The 17,385-nt window shown below is 48.6% G+C and overlaps 1 protein-coding gene across 1 annotated transcript in view; it reads left to right on the forward strand.

Moving 5' to 3' along the window:
- Window positions 1-17,385, forward strand: part of LOC146260909 (zinc finger protein GLI2-like) — a 41,745-nt gene that overhangs the window by 9,928 nt on the left and 14,432 nt on the right. Inside the window, 3 exon segments of the mRNA XM_084668376.1 lie at window positions 8,493-8,598; window positions 13,117-13,319; window positions 15,558-15,743. Of these exon segments, the coding sequence (XP_084524502.1) occupies window positions 8,493-8,598; window positions 13,117-13,319; window positions 15,558-15,743 (495 nt within the window).

Raw genomic sequence — 17,385 nt, forward strand, 5'->3', positions numbered from 1 at the left:
GGGGGGGGGGGGTGAAGGGAGAGTAAATAGTGAGTGATTGATCTGTTTCTACTAATGACTTGGCAGCTGTTCAGATTATACCAACGGCATGCTAAAAATAAGATGGAGATACACTTTTCAATCTACAATGACTTCAGAGGTTTCAACTCTTAACCCATGGGTTTACAGAAGGTTTGAAGGTTTTAAATAATATCATTTTCATCTCCTTAAAATCTTTGGAATGTCCAAGTACTTCTCTATTCCTACAGTTTACAGAAGTCACACTGAGTGGAAACAATTGTGTGTGCAGCAGTACCCAGAGGATGAGTGAAGTGGGTGTAATGACACATTTATCATTGACAGGTAATATCAATCATAGTTAGCCTGACAACCTGTCTGTACTGTTCCCAGCCGGCTTGTGGTGTAGTCACACTGAACCAGCCCTCTGTTTTGGATAGGAAGTATTTCAGCTCTATTGGTCCTGGTCCTGGTCCTGGTCCTGGTCCTGGTCCTGGTCCTGGTCCTGGTCCTGGTCCTGGTCCTGGTCCTGGTCCTGGTCCTGGTCCTGTAACTAGGCTTGGATTGGCAATACCGGGCCCCATGACTGGGCTCATAGCACAACCAAGAATGAGCTTTCCTCTAAGATGTCTCCTCAGGGCTATCTGAACTGTGGTGAGCTCGCTAACTATTGGTTGTAATGAATGGAAAACAAATACTTACCACATTTGGAAACAAACACGACTTGTTCTGTTACACAAGAATGAACAGTGCTTTAAACGTATTGAATTTTTATAAAAGCGAAAAGAGAAAAAACGTGAACATTGAACTGTCATATTGTCTGTATTCTAGGGCCTGAAGTAAAAATGGGGCTAATGGAAGCTGTGGGTTTGCAATATCTCTAAATATTGGAGAAGGCCAATGGCTCTCCTATGAACTGATTGTAGGAGTAACATGCTTTGTCTTCTACTGGATGGTTGTGTGTAAAAGCTAATTAGCCACCAAACCAGGCCAAGCACAGACTAGAATAAGGTCAGAAAGCAAAGCATGCACATTAGGGCTCTGCTCATTAATACTATATCCCTTTTATTAAAGGGCCACAAAGCTATTTATGCACATCATTCATAGTGGGTCACCACCAACCACAAACGAGAATCATTGCCAAGTATAAGACTTTTTCAAAATACAGATGGCCCTCGATTTTCTATTCACATCTGAATACAAATATTCCTGGCGGCACTTTTAAACCCACATCCCACGTGTAGAATCAGTACCTGCACTGAAAAGCGCCCGAAAGTGAAACGAAGTGATCACTTCCTGTGGCGTCCTTCTTCATTGTCGGAGTGTGGAGTCACCCAGGCCTCTGTTGATCTCCCTCCCTGGGATGAGAGGTCTGACTCAGGCTCTCATTGTGTGCTCCGCTCTCATTGTGTGGGCAGCCTTTTCCCTCAGTAAGCACTTTATCATGACACACTGCGCTGTTTGCCTGGTTTTGTGCCCCTGCCATTGGTATTCAGCTACTGAATTGTGGGGGTCAGAGGTGGCCCATTGGGGATGTGTTGGAGAGCCTCTTGGAGAGTCTTCGCTGGAGAGGCTGGAGGAGAAGGTCCCAGCGGTCTTTAGAAAGAGCCGCTCGGGCACCTCCCAGGCCCCGCACGCAGCGCTAGATCAATATTACACAGTGCTGAGGAGGCTCCAGCGTATTGTTGCAAGTGTGCACAAGCTCGTTCGACAATGTTTGCCCGAATGTTAAACAGATTTTGGCTAGTGTTTGCGGCTCGTGAGCTCAGCTGGACAGCGAGCCAGAGGGAGGGTGTTACTTCAGGCCGTGGACAGACCCTAACTCGCGTCATGCGGAGGCTATCTGGGCGCATGGACAGCACACCGGGAGGGCCAAGATCGCTAGGCTAAGTTGTACGTGTAACACTGCATGGAGGGGACCAGGCCTGGGGGTGGGGAGGGGGTTGGATTGGCTGTTTCTTCTTGCTCTGCACTCCTTTGCGGTGTGCTCTTATGTGTGGGAAGCTGCCTGTCTGTGGAGCCAGAGGGAGCCACAGCGCTGAGAGGGATGTGACGCGGACAGCGGTCCCCGTGATGAAGTCACGATGATGTGGGGACAGCCAGCGGTGAAGCAGGGTCACGGCAGAGGTGCATGGTTCTGTCAGGGAGGCTGGGGCCTCGGGGGTCGAGGCTGGGGCCTCGGGGTCGGCCTCCACCACGTCTACAGCGGAACACACAGCAGCTCCCCTCGCTGACACACACCGCAAACTCTCGAGAAGAAGAAGAAGAAGAAGAAGAAAAAAGAAAAGTCAAGTAAAGAAACACAGCTGGATGGAAAAATGTCTGGGCGGGGCGTGCTGGGGGCGGGCGGGCGGCAAGGGGGGCGGATTAAAGTTGTGCTTTTATGAGGGGGCGAAGGACTTATTTAGTAAAACACACTTGACGTAAAAGCATTTGAAGACAAATTCAAGCGGCCCCCAAGCAGACAGTCAGGGAGAGGGTCTCCAGCTGTGAAGAACTCCTCACCCCCGCTCCCGCCAAAACTCCCCCTCTGTGACCAATGCCCCTTGCAGAGTCTCTGCACAGGCATCCAAACGTACCGGGGGCATCCGCACCCTGCAGCTGCTTCTCATTTGGCTTTTTACGAGAAAGTCCCTGGCTGAGTTAGCCTCCCCAAGGCCCGTTGAAGGAACGCTAAGCTGTGTCAACTGTAACAGCCTAGTTGAGTTTCATAGCCTCTGAATGTCCACTACACTGTGGTGAGCTGCAGGGACTCTGTGGGGATTAGAATATCAATTCCCCCTCTGTCTCCCTCCTGACCACACCTCTATAATGGAGGGGGAGAGCCAGAGAGAAAGATGGAGATGGAGGGAGGGGAGGGAGAGTGCTTGGGCAGGTCACCGTGAAGAAGCTCTTTGTTTGGAGGGATAGCGTTTGGATAAGCTTAGACCTAGGGGTCAGAGGTTACCAGTGGGGGGAGAGAGGCAGGCCAATCGACTCATATGCGTGCTTTCACACAGATAATCTCAAATAACCCCAGTGAGGAATAGGAGCTGTCTTCTCCACGCACCCTGTTCTCTGAGAGTGCCCATAGATAGGCTCTGTTTGAAGGGCTTACTCCAAGTACAGCTCTCCATCTTGAGTAGACCCATGAGTTCTCTTCAAACATCCCTGGGAGCCAGGAAGAGGAGTGGAACTCAGTTTTTTCACCCCAGTAGTAAAGTGTCCGGGGGCAAACAAACAAACTGAAAAGGGAAACCGTGCCGGGGGACGTTGTCATAAATATAGACACACCTCAGAATCCTTTGTTTCCCATCCAGTTGCAGTTGCATATTTCACCTGGCAGGTCACGGACGGTGTCCCAGAGAGTGAGAGGAGCGTTTGAGAGGAGTGCTGAGACGACAGGGGTTTGTGAGTGAGCTCTATTTCGGTGTGCTTGGAGGCAGCTCTCTCCGCCTCTGGTGAGCGTCCCGGGAGCGACAAGAGGCCCGAGGCCGGGAGCACACGGCTATTTCTGCCCCGCGCATCATCCATCACCGCCAGGAGCGTACACAATGAGGAGGGAGGAGAAGAAAAGAACAGCACATCATTCAGAACAGTCCTGCCATTGTTTTCCTTTCATTGTCCCTTGTCCCTCCCTCCAACATCCCGCATCACAGAGGCTAGTCAGTGAGTTAAGGATCCAGCCTTATTAACTAAGATACCTCCCAGCAGGCTGTATAGAGCCATGTGCAGATCACTTGTCTTCTTGCGGTATTTTTAGAAGTTTATGCAGGGTGTTTTTTTCTCAGATGAACTAGGTTTGGGTTTAATTTACTGATGGGCCATTGGAGTCATTTTCCATTTGGCTACTTCCCGCCTTCTCTGAAGTGTAATCCCAGCCGCCCCCAAGAAAGGGTTTCAGCAGGGTAATATGAATGTTAGCAAGGGAGCACCGTGACAGCCCCAGTAGCGACAATTTAATTCATTGTATTTTAATTATCGCTCTCATTCACCAGGTACAACTCTTCCTTGGCTTCTTTCGACAGCCTACCTTTTATCACTGGGCAGTCTTAAAGATAATAAACTTTTGGTTTAAGGTAATTACTTAATCTCGACAAACCTGTGTGTTAAGCAGTGCTATTAAGCGAGGGAGTGATAAATCAGGACACGGTAGAGGTGGGTGATTACTGCGTGGTGTAATCAGTCTTTGAGACCCTGGCCGTCTTAAGTACCTAAATTACACAAACAGCATGCTAACAACACGGCGCTTGTCGTGTGTGGGGGGCTGGCGTGTGCGTGTTATGTTCCATGTGTGTGTGTGTGCTGGGGGAGGGGGAAGGGGGGTGGGTGTAAAGAGGAGGCCCCCATCAGCACCCCAGCTCTGTTTGTTAATGCCAGCCAGACGCCCCTACGCTCACCTTCAGCACCGTGATGCATGGAGGTTATTAGGAGGTGGCCCCAGCCCATCTGACAGAGGCTGATAACCACCCCCCCTCTCTCTCTCTCTCTCTCCACCCCACCCTCCACACCCCTGTGCCTCTGTCAGGGCCCCCGTCTGCACGGTATGGGGCTGCTCTCACCGCCGGGGGCTGGGCTGAGCGAGGGCATGCTGGGCAGGGCGGCTGGGCCCAGCTCGGCAGGGTCAGACGCATAGCTATTAATAAGGCTAAAGCTGTCCGAAGTGTACCTCGCCGCCGACATCATTACCCAGTGTGCATTTCAGAGTGGGGCCGTCTGCGTGTGCGTGCATGTGTGTGTGTAGAAGTTGTGTGTAGTTAGGATTGCTGCCAGCTTATTCTGCTGGAATTTCCTGTCTGACTGTAATTTCCCCCGTCATTCTGCGAGAAGACAGACACACTTTTTAATTTCACCACTGAGGCCTTAACTCTCAGGGTATCATTACTGCCGTTAACTTCTCAGAGAGAGAGAAGTCTCAAGTCACCTCCAGACCAGTGCTCAGTTTGGTCAGGACACAAGGAGGGGTTCTGCATACCTCTCTGCTGAGATGGAGGCAATGAGACCATCATCATCTGGTTACAGATCCACATGTTTGCACCTGGAGAAAAACGGAGAGATGTACTCACTACTAAGCAGGGCATTACAGTAGCATTGGTGCTACTTGCATGAATAGCTTTCGGTGAAAGACAGAGGGGCTGGAAAGGGTTTTACCCCCCATCAATGATGTGTAAAGAAACACAGGTGCACAAATGTACAAACTGCACAAAGGTTGTTCACCAGCCTTCTGCTCACACCAAAGAGTTAGCGATGAATTCCGTTGGACCTTGGCTTCCCCTTGTTTTCCGACAGACGGCTCGGTCAGTGCGGTCTTAAGAATCCTGTGAGTCTGCATGTTCGGGGGGGGGGGGGGGGGTCGGGTTTGGAGGGGGTGACTATGAAAAAGCGCGTGGGCCTGCTGCGGTGTTCACCCAGATGTGAAAACAAATGTTATCACCCTAAGACTAATAGATGTGAGGGCCTAAACCCAACAGTGCCGTGCCCTGGGGGGATTGGGCCCAGTAAATCAGGTAAACGCGCCTCTTGAACTCTCCAGAGCGCTCGCCTTTTGTTCTTCCTGTGGCGTGTGAACAATGGAGCTGTCTGGGTGATAGAATAAGCTTGCCTGGTCAACTCAACACTACCCCAAAACCACCCCCAACCTCCTCTCCCGGTCCCCGTAGTACAACACAGTGCTGACTGGCCCGAGACACACAGGAGACAATGACGGTGCCTGCTGCCTACAGCCTCTCATGGGGGGAGGGGAGAGTGTCCACAGCCATCTCGTCCAGCGGAGAGACCTTTTGTGGACACACGAGAGTTGTAAGAGCAGGCATGAAAGCGAGGGCCTGAATTAGCCTCTAACCTGTGTAAATATGCAAGACGCTGGTGGGCTTCGGAATTGCTCCGAACAGACCAGCGTGGCTTGCGCTTGTCCACGGCCATCCGTTGAGAGTGCAATCCCATTGTGACGCGAGCCGGTCCACCTCATCATGTTTTGGTGACCTAGATCTGGCAACCTCTTTGTCTGGAGCCCCCATTCATCCCCCCCCCCCCACCCCCCTCTGCCAGCCCGCACCCCCACCCCTCGCCCCCCCCACACACACCCCTCCAACCTCACTGGCTCAGAGCGTTCATTCTGCATCCACCAGCCCCCAAACCCATTAAGTTGGGACATACTTTGAATGTGCCTGCTTGGCTGGTCGACCCACTCCACACACTCACACTGCCCTATTATACTGGTGACTACACTTTGGTGTGGAAATTGTCAGCCCATTCCAACACAGGAAGAACACAGCACTGAGTAGTCAGCTTGGTTAGATAAGACTTACACGACACAGGAGTACAGTAAACGCATTGTTGTGTGTCGAGTTAGGGAAAGATTTACGAAGGTATATCCATGTTTGGTGAGAAACAGCTGTAGGACATTATTGTTGTGCTGCTGGAGTTTGAACATCAGGTGTGCTTTATGGTGTTTTTGATCAATTAAATACAACCCTGCGGGGCTTTTTCCGTGACAAACACTCGAAAGGAGAAATCTGACTTCGAGTCACGCTAAGCTTTAAACACAGGCCTGTCGAGAAGGCTGCTTCTCTCTGAGCTACAGTGTGTCTACATTCTGGGACGACACAGTCATCCTTCAGCGATAGGAAACATCATCCTCGCTCAACACACACCACTATGACGTCCTGGAGTGCAAAAGTAGACAGTACTCTATGTTTACTGTTCTCAGTATATTGTATTCACAAGAGGCTGAGTACTTTTGGTTTTCTCTAAACAAAATAAAGCGAGGGCCAACGTGAACGCGTCGGCCATCTTGAGACTAAACGTTTGCCCTGGAATAAGTCCTCTTAAATCAGGCTCTGAGGCATTGTGCAGAGCAGAGCAGACCAACTGGAGTGGGGCCATTTCCTGGCCTCTGGGACAAGCCTGTCCATCATGTTGTCAGGAGCAGAGTGAGAGGAATGGCCTTGGAATGCTGACTCACACTGGCTTTGTCCCCATGCTGGGGCTGGAGGCCTGGGCTCAGGCCCCGGGAGGCCCCTCCTGTGCATGGCAGGTACAGATAATGATCCGTGGCCCTGACCCCTCCGCTCCATGCTCCCAGGTCACCCCTGACTCCCGCTGGTGCGAGTGATGCCCAAAGAATTTTAATAGGATCCAGAGATCAGCTGGCCTGGCCCACCCCTTCTCTCTGCTCTTCCTGTCCTGCACAACTCTCCTCTTCCCCGCTCCTCTTCTCTCCTCTTCTCCCCTCTCCACTCCCCTGTTTCTCTCCTCTCATCTCAGCAGCAGCAGAAACATGTCATACCGGTTTACAATTAGGGGGTCAGACATTAATGGATGGAAATGTTCCCCATTGGTAAAAAAAACACTTTGATAAGGAGCGCATTGAAAGGGAGGTAGTGTTCTCATGGAATGTTTCCAAATGTTTTAATAGGCTGTGTAACTTCCAAAAATCTTAATGAGAAACAAAACTCTGTAAAAAAAAAACTTTTAAGACTCCAAAATATATATTTATTTGGCAGTATAAAGTATTTCCTGTAAACATCAGCTGAGCTCTCTTGTTATCACAACAATTAATGAAGTTCTTATGTTTAAGGTAAGGTCTTCAGCCAAGAAAAATCCAATTAAAGAAACAAATAAATTTTTATAGCAGATACAAAGCATAACAAAGAAACTCTCACCACAAAGCCTTCACCTTATGTAAACACATTTGGTACACAGGGTTCAAGTTACAGCACAGCAAGAAAAAACAACCGAAAGGATTTGCTTTGTAGAGTTTAACTGGAGCCCGACAATGATTTCCCCAAATTACGTTTAAGTCAAATTTAATTATTATCATCATGACTAAATCTTTTTGGGCCATTTTTGGAATGTTCTTTTGTTGCCTGTTTACATTTGAAGAGAGAGAAAATGAATGAATGAGCTAATGAATGAACGTATGAACAAGGACGGCTAAAGCCCTGTGGTATTGTCTGCAGTACTGTTCACGGTGCCTGAGGAAAGAAGGGACGGGCTGTTTGGACAGGAAGAAGGCCAGAAGACGAAGGCTTCTCCCAATGCTGTCAGCTCCAGTTTGCGTTGGGGCTGCAGTTTCCCTTCATACGGTCCATCATCTCGCCTAGTTCAAAGACTGTCTAGCTGCAGGTCTTTGTCAAAAGCCCAGTTGGATATCTTTTATGTTCAAGATGTAGGATTTCTTAGGATGACTTTGATTATTTATTTATTCCACTTCTCTTGTGTGATAGTGCCAATATTTTACACGAAACTGCTCAGCTTGCTCTGAAATTCATGTTGCTTTATCGTAGGCCTATTGCCTTTGAAATTTATTTTTCTGAAAGCCAGTCTCTTTTTTTAAATGTATCTCTCTCTCTCTCTCTCTCTCTCTCTCTCTCTCTCTCTCTCTCTCTCTCTCTCTCTCTCTCTCTCTCTCTCTCTCTCTCTCTCTCTCTCTCTCTCTCTCTCTCTCTCTCTCTCTCTCTCTCTCTCTCTCTCTCTCTCTCTCTCTCTCTCTCTCTCCTCTCTCTGTCATGCAGCTCCTCACCACATATTCCCAACGTTCCACACGCCGATCCCCATTGACATGCGCCACCATGAAGGCAGGTACCACTACGATCCTCACAGCCTACACGCCATACACGGGTAAGTCTTCCCCAAAACCAAGCTCCCTACTTAGCCTAGGATAACACTACAGTCCGTAATAGACTGACAAGGATGTATCAACACTGTGTTTTTCAAGGGGCCCAAGCTAAAAGCAGCTCAATATCAAAGGCAGATGAAAGAAGTTGGATAAAGCGACTGTCCAAAGTCAGTTTTAAAAGAATGTTAGCATTTCCCCGTCTTGTTGCTGGTTTCCCAGCTTATTATGGGAGACAGCTTTGCTTTTTTGGCTGGGATCAAACCTGAGGCCTGATGCCAGTATGCATCCTCTTTCAATTAGCAGTGCACTACAGAGCTGGATCCATCCATCACAGCTGCCATTAGTACAGTGCAGCCTCTCCCCCTACAACCTACAACAGCCCTTTACGTTCATTAATGTGCAGTAGAGAAACTAATATGTGTGGTGCTGAGCTCATTGCCCCAAGCTAACACAATAATTAAACCACACACAGCCCACAGAAGTCACCCATGTGGCGTCTGGCTGGTCAATTCAACTTTTTGAGGTTACTGTGTGGTTCACTTGATAGTAAGCCCCAGCACTAGGTTATAGTAGGGCTCATAGGACACTTCCGTTTTTTTTTCTCCCCCTGTTAAAGTTTTCTCTGATAAAGTTACCTTTATCTTAAAACAAGGATAGTAAAAAAAAGTCAATATAATTCTTGAAATAGTGCTCTTACATTTAAATTCACAGATTTGATGGTGATACATACTGGGTGCCTGGCAAAAGCAGGGCTATTCATCACAGGGACCGGGGAAGCAGGGGGAGAAAAAATCTGTCTGTGGACTCGGCCACCTTGATTAATGTGATTTGATCTTGACAGTGGACCCCTAATTCATCAAGACCTTGATCTAGCTGTCGTTTCCTCTGCCTGCGCCAAATTCATCTAATTACAGGAACATTGCACAGCAAATTAAGTGTGGTGTCATTTGTCGAGGGCCCAGGCACTTTATTATAGACTCGTGGCGGTGTGTCAGAGGTCCCCTCCTTGATTGTCTAACATGACATCTCCATACAGTCCCCTTTATCATTGTTTGCATATAACGTAATGAGGGGGCTTGTTATTTTGTCAAAGCTGTCATGCTGTAGGAGCGGCAGAGGAAAGCTTGCCTCCTCCAGGGTTTGTTCCTCTTCCTACTGTACGGAGGACAGCTTGCGCACCGGCAGCGAATGTCAGAAACCCACGACAAAGAGCTAAAGTCTCCACCAGCAGACCTGTGGGGCCCGGTTCATCAGTCTCTCGTCTGAGGATGTTTCTGAGCGGGAGGGCAGGCTGGTTGAAATCACACGGAGAGGGTTTCCACAGGCTCTCCTTGTCCTCAACAGACTCTCCCTGACCGTCCTGCCAGCTTCCACCTGGCTTTGGAATAATCAATCATTCATCACATTTAAGGACCTGTTGAAAAACACAACCACAGCTTGGTGGGGTGACCATAAAGGACATCCCATTCCTGAGATGGAGAGAGTAGTATTGTTTTTGTTGTCGCCACATTAGAAACAAAGGGGGGAAACAGCCTCGGGGCAATCAGTAGCTCATTCTTCAAACTCCAGCTCTATCCTACAGTATTGGTCATGTCTAAAGACAGTAATAAGAACCCTTTATTAGGATCATTTTGTTTGGTTCAGAGATGTCTCCCACCCACACACCAAGCCATACGCCCAAAGACCAAGGCTGGTCAGTTTTTCTTCAACAGTAAAACACAATGAAACCCCTCTCAACTCTATAACAACAGTTGATACAGCAGTCAATAAGGAATTTTGTCACACCTACAGCAGTCTGACCAGACCTAGTTTTAGCAGACTAGAGCAATGAGCCGTTTGTTTGTATGTAGGTCATGTCTTTCTTTCTCTCTGTCTGCATGGAGGGGAGTGTAAAAGTATTGCCTGTTAAGTTTGAGCTTGAACCATCCATATCATGTTGCAGGTCCGTAAACCTACAGCAGGAGTTTATTCCAGCCCAGTCCGGGATGGTGTGATTTATCTCAATCAGACCGCTAGCCCAGAGGTACAGACGAGACTTTGTCACACTGTAATTCATCTCTAGTGTCGTGGAGCAGCTCAGTACAGAGACAGACACACACTTGCACACACACCTTGAGTGCACATGAATACCCATACACATACAGAACACAAATACCGACAAGGAACCAGGTAACAATGTGGACCTCAAACAGGCCATGTTTGTCCATGCTGTCTTCAGCAATTATACCATGAGACAGGGGTTGTTTAATTTGAACACCTCATTATAATGATCTTGTAAAATGCAGCTCCAATCCAGACGAGCCATAAAAACACTGCATCAACACAGGAGACGTTTGAAAATAAGGTCATGTCTGCGCGGAGGTGTAAATTCAATGAAATCGTTTTAGATCACTCCGACAGTGTTTTTGAAGCGCCAAGAAAAGTGTAATGACCCCATGTGCACACTCAGCCCGGGTAGCAGCAGGGTGGGTCTGCCTGACACCTGAAGAGGAGGGGGGGGGTTGGGCGGGGGCGGGGGGTGGTTGACCAGCAGGACAACTGAGGTGAGAGGGCCTCCGGCCCTGGCGCCAGGCAGTGATACGCTCCACAGACTCTCCCTGTGCACCCAGAGACACGCATAGTAATGAAACCCCATTTCACAGACAGAACTCTCACATTTGAATATCGGCCATTATTTATTTAGGTGTTCAGAATCACTGATTCAGATCTCTAAAGCTCATAAAGGGGTTTGTTTGGGTAAATTTCCCGCCCAGGCTATGTACCTGCTGGCTAAAAGAGAAAAATGCATGTGGTTCATATTTTTGAGAGCAGTTCAGTCTATTTGATCAAATGAACTCGTGATTGGAGTGAATTTTACATTTCAAGACCTCAGTAAGCACATCTCAAGGTTTTTAAATTTTGAATGGTTCCTTTATCTCTGGGGATTTGTCAACAATTAAAACAAGGCCAGAATCTCAGACTAGGGACAGTACTTTAAGTCTGGAGGGCCTTATACTTATAGTCCAAACCAGACTGCTCTGTAAGGAAAGTGAAGAGAAATGTAGGTTTATCTGGATCAGAACAAAATCTGCAAACACGTTCAGCCCCACTGCATCCGTTAGATCATTCTATTGCAAGCAAACCACAGTAAATATTTGATGTATCTTGGACAAAACCATAAAACCATTTTCCTTCCATCCGGCTTTCCCTTTAAGCTGATATCAAACTGGATGTTCAGGTGGAAGATTCCGGGGTGTCAGATCTTCCAGGTCTGACTGGGGTGTCCAGAGCCATCTGGTATCCTCTGATCTCCTGTCTGTCAGTGTTGGAACAGCTCTAGTTTTTGGCACAGAGGCCCACCTCTCACTGACAGACCTTGGGCAGCTAGTGAGGAGAGCTTCTGTACAGTAGCTAGCTCCTTAGTGGGTCAGCCCTCCTCTCACCCACGCTCTGGGCAGCTTTAAGGAACCGTCTCTGTCTGGGGCTGAAGGAACAATGACAAGGAGCCGGTTTGAACCAGCTCACCTCAGAGCTGGTGTCAGTTCAGCTTTGGCACAGAAGGTTGACAGACTAATATCTGGCTAAGACCTGAACTATTTATCCTCTGTGTGACCCAGAGGGAAAATGGTAGCTTCGGTTACTGGAGTATGTATGTTCTGGAATGAGGTAAGCTAGAGTAAACCAGTAATGAGACAGCAGGTATTGCCTGAGGGATATGCTGTCTGGTTGCATACGCACATGTCTTTGCGATGTGTGTGTGTTCGTGTGTGTGTGAATGACCTCGTCACACCAGAGAACCTCAGTCTCACCAGAGAACTCCACCCCAGATCAAAGGCAGATAGAGACAGGAATGGTATTAGACGTGAGCTCATTTTCATCTCTGTCTGTATACACAGAATGGGAGACAGAGCATATCAGATTCACTGATTAATTACTTCAGGCTCAGACCTGATACACTCGCCTGCAGAGTCTACTCTACATTCTCAGGTGTGTGTGCCAACCGGCCTTGCTCTGCACCGCCGTGTCAGCAGGAATGAGTGCACTGCCCTAAATATTAGAATGTGCAAGCTGCAGGCAGTCTAATGTTTTTTTCACAACTGCAATAAGGGTTTTTTATTGTCTTTTTAGTGTTCATTTGACACAATGGAACTTTTTTTGTACTTAAGTTGTAGATCTAAACCTCATTTATGTGTTTTGTAACTTCTTAAAAAGGATGAAAACGATGTTTATTTTTATGTTTTGGGGAGCCTCGTCTTTTAGGCTGTGTCATTAAACTGGACTGTTTCTCTCTCTCTGTTTCTCTCTCTCTGTCTCTGTCTCTGTCTCTCTGTCTCTGTCTCTGTCTCTGTCTCTGTCTCTGTCTCTGTCTCTGTCTCTGTCTCTGTCTCTCTCTCTCTCTCTCTCTCTCTCTCTCTCTCTCTCTGTCTCTCTCTGTCTCTGTCTCTGACTGTCTCTCTCTCTCTCTCTCTCTCTCTCTCTCTCTCTCTCTCTCTGTCTGTCTCTGACTCTGTCTCTCTCTCTCTCTCTCTCTCTCTCCCCAGTCATACAGGGTTAGCAGGCAGCCCCGTCATCTCCGACATCTCCCTGATCCGCCTGTCGCCTCACGCCGGCCCCACCGGGGAGTCTCCCTTCAGCCCGCCGCACCACTACGTCAACCCCCACATGGAGCACTACCTGCGCTCCATGCACAGCAGCCCCACCCTCTCCATGATCTCGGCGGCGCGCGGCCTCAGCCCCGCAGACCGTGAGTGGCTGCACCCCGGACACCCCCTCTCCCAGGCCAGGCTGCCTGAACCACACACTCACACCCACACCTCGGCCCCCTGCCGCCATCACAACACGTCACGTCCCTGAGTCAACGCTTTGATTCGCCCCGGAGCGGCGTCACTGCCTCCCCAAATTGCAGGTCCCTTGTGGAGCTTGTACTAAATGAGACTGCATGGCTCAGTGGAGACTTGCGTGCACTTGGGAGTACTCTAGTCATTAACATACCTGCATGTGAGGCAATTGTTTTTTAGTGTTTTCAGATGTTTCGATTGGTGGTAAACAATCCCGACAGAGACACAAATAGACTCCACAATCGCTTAGGTGGATTACTCTGTGGGAAACACAGCCTCCAGGCTCAGGTGTTTGATTCTCTCAGGGTTTTATCCCAAAACCACAGAAATTGATAAGAGAAAACCGAGGGCCAAAAGAAATTCCCCTAAAATGTACCCCCTGCCGTGATGACATCTATTTAGTCAGAGCTGAATTACAATAACGGGTTGAGGCGAGGAGTCTGAATGGGAAATAAATCACCTTTTACAGTCTGTCAACAGTAATGTGCCTGTGCTTTTAAAGGGAAATAAGCCGAGCGTTGGAGATCTGGCCGTGATAGAGCTAGGTGAAAGAGAAAAGATTGAGGCTATTTTCAGGGAGAGGGAATGCTAATAGGTTCTGGAGCAGGCCTTGAGTTTTGAAGTGATAGGTAGTTTGCGTTTATGTTTCCAGGTGACCCTTTCCAGCACACAGCATTTGAGAAAGGATAACTTGGTTGCAGTTTGGATTAAGTTTTGGAATGAGAGAACTTTTCATCAGTAATTTTACACATGAAAGTATCCATTTTAATTATAGTGTGCTTTTTATCTGAGTGAATTTATACATGAATGTATCCATTCTGGATATAATATTTGGGGGATTTTTTGGGAAACAACTTTTCTTCATACTGGCCTTCACACAAATATCACACTATCACTCTACCTTACAAGCTCATTCAGCTGTTTCTTCCCTGTTCAGGATGGGTTCTACATCATATCACATGACATGATCACATGACATCAGTTCTGAGAGACCTCAGGACCTCAGGGCTCTGTGGTGTAGCTCCCCCTTTTGTTTCCTCTCTACACTTTATCTCTCTATCAACGTTTTATTTAATTAGAATAAGAAATGTTTTATCGTGAGAAAAGTTCTGGCCTTCATCTTCTGTTGGCATGCTTTTTACCCGAAACACAAAATGAACACTTTTAAGTGGACATGTGATCTAGTAGATGACAGAGAGAAAATAACCTGTTTCTCCTTTAAAGTCAACACAAGCACACGCCTGTTCTCTTTTAGGCCCAAACGTCTAACGGTGTCTGAAGGATCACTTTACTCTATGAGAGGTGACACAGTGGGTGGAGAGCAAAGGGGAGACAGGACAGGAATCTTCATCCGCTCGCCCCAAAAACTTAACCGAGAGCAGACGTTCCCTCCCAGATTTCCGAGCCGAGCAGATGGAGTTGGAAGGCTGGCGGACAGGCGGGTCTTTTCTGACGGCGGCAGGCCATGTAAAACAAATTCATATCTCACTCTTATTGCTCCTGACACTTTTAAATGTGGTTTACTAGGTGCAGATGTTAACACAGTAGCGGGGTTGTTACTGTGGGACTCCAGGGCTCGTCCACAGTGCATACGGCACCAGGACATGTTTTCAGACAGGTAGAGACAGAGACAGAGAGAGAGAGAGAGAGAGAGAGAGAGAGAGAGAGAGAGAGAGAGAGAGAGAGAGAGAGAGAGAGAAAGAGAGAGAAGCGGCAAGAAAGAAAGAGATAGCCAAGTAGCCCCACTACTTTTGTTTATGAGGCAGAGGAAATGCAGGAATGTGGAGGCCCCCTCTCTGTCTCCTTGTCCCCCCCCCTCTCTCTCTCTCTCTCTCTCTCTCTCTCTCTCTCTCTCTCTCTCTCTCTCTCTCTGTCTCTCTGTCTCTCTCTCCCTCCCTTTATCTTCAGGGGCACTGACACGCCCCGCTGCACATCACTGGCCGGCACGCCCATCCCTCTCGCCCGCATCAATGTCTCTGTAGGACAGTGCCGTCACGTTCTCGCACAGCCCTTTCAAACCCTGTCTGCAGCATGTGGCGAGACTGGCTGGAATTCCCCCCCACACCCATCCCCTCCTCCTCACCCTCCCTGCTTTCTCACTTTTTCTCCCTTCATCCCTCCCTCCTTCCTTCCTCTCCCTGCAGTGGCCCATGAACACTTGAAAGAGCGCGGCCTGTTCGGCCTGCCCCCTCCCCCTCCAGGAGCCAATCCGGCGGACTACTACCACCTGATGGCCGCCCATAGGAACCCCTACGGAGAGCTGCTCATGCAGGGGGCCGGGGCGGTGGCAGCTGCCGCCCAACTGCCGGACTACATCACCCCTGTGGACGGTGAGTGACTCTGGGGCTGCTGTGGGGGAGCAGAGGCCCTTGACTGGAAGACTGGCTCAAACTGGATTTCAAAGTCCCTTTTTACTGATGATTAATCAAATACACACACCCCTAACTACCTCAGTTTCACTGTGAATCGTTCTATGAAGAGTGACACTTCTCCTGAACGCTGTGTTGCCGAGATGTCAGCAAAAGATGAAATTTGAGTGAAATGTCTAAAACAAATAATAACAATTTGTGTGTGTGTTTTTTTTTTTTTATACAAATCATTTTGTAACGACTTGAAAGGAAAGAGGTGGACTCAGGTCACGGCCGTGTGCGCTAAGACTTGCCCTTCTTCTGTTTTATTTCTTCCTTCCAAGTCCAGTGTTCTTCATAAACAACAAGACCGATGTACTTAGGTGACATTATGCCGTGTTGAGACAGTTCACTTAGGGGTTGGGTGGGATGGGGGGGGGGGGGGTGTCAGAGGTATATTTAATGTAATGGTTGCCTGCTTTCATCCTCCACTTCCTCTGTCACCTTAAAAGGGCAGCTATGTCTGGGAGGGAGACTGATCCTAGTAAAGGGATTGTGTTACAGTGAATCCCAGGGCCGTGTCATCATCTATCAGAGCCTTTGTAATACAACATGCCTTCAAAAAACCGACGCTGCTTTCGCCAACGCGATAAATTGACATCAACGCCTACTGTACCTTTATGAAAGAGCCTGTTTATAGCACCGTCCTACGTCTTTATATGACGGATAGTCTTACTAGAAGCTGACCTTCTCTCGACAAGGCCTACTTTTTTATCTCACTGTTTTTCTTGCTCTTGACTTAAACAGCAGAAGCCTGTAGTTTTATCTGTGCAGTAGCTCTCTATCCCTTCACTGAATGGCATTTACACACAGACCCTGACAGGCGTTAAGGACTCTGTCATAGGAGGCGTTCTAGGGAGATAATGGTAGATTGATTCTCACTCAGTTATCAGACAGCAGGTGGATCTCCCCCATTCATCAAGATATGAGGCACACAGCCAGAGCGATGACCAGGAGGTGCGTGGAGGTGGTGTGACTCGCACGGCCCTCTATCCCCTGGCAGGTAGCTTAGCAACCCCCAAGCAGCCCACAGACAAACGAGGAAAAGGTTCTATCCTCTATCCGCACGCCGTCACAAGGTCCCTGGCATTCACGGCGAGTCGTTGTTCCTCTCGACACGCCAACAGAAAGACACAGACAAGCTGAAGACTAAACCTGACTAGCAGTTCCCAGGGGACTAGAAAAATCTCACCGGTGGCCATAAAGTGTCCAGCCATGCCTGCGTTAGCGTTGGTTGGCGCTGCCTTTCTGAGGGGCCAGTAAGTGTTGTCCTCCAGGCCCCAGACTGAGCTTGTGAATGAGCTGCAGTGTTGTGGTGTCTGAGCCAAGCCCCTGCTTGCTCCAGGGGAGGCAAGCTGCCAAAGGCATCAAACCAGGCATATAAAACCTGTCATAACTTCACTCCCCAACAGTGACATACACTATACAGGCCCACAGCTCTCCTCAGCCCCAACACAACACAAGCACTCACTGGCTTTTGTCTCAGGGAAATGTTGATTCCAGTATTTGTTCCAGAGGAAAATAAATGTCCGCCAGAAGAAGGAAATGAGTGCGACAGAGGCGC

Source organism: Hypomesus nipponensis, chromosome 12, assembly GCF_054491055.1.
Source record: "Hypomesus nipponensis isolate SF chromosome 12, ASM5449105v1, whole genome shotgun sequence".
Taxonomy (NCBI): Eukaryota; Metazoa; Chordata; class Actinopteri; order Osmeriformes; family Osmeridae; genus Hypomesus; species Hypomesus nipponensis.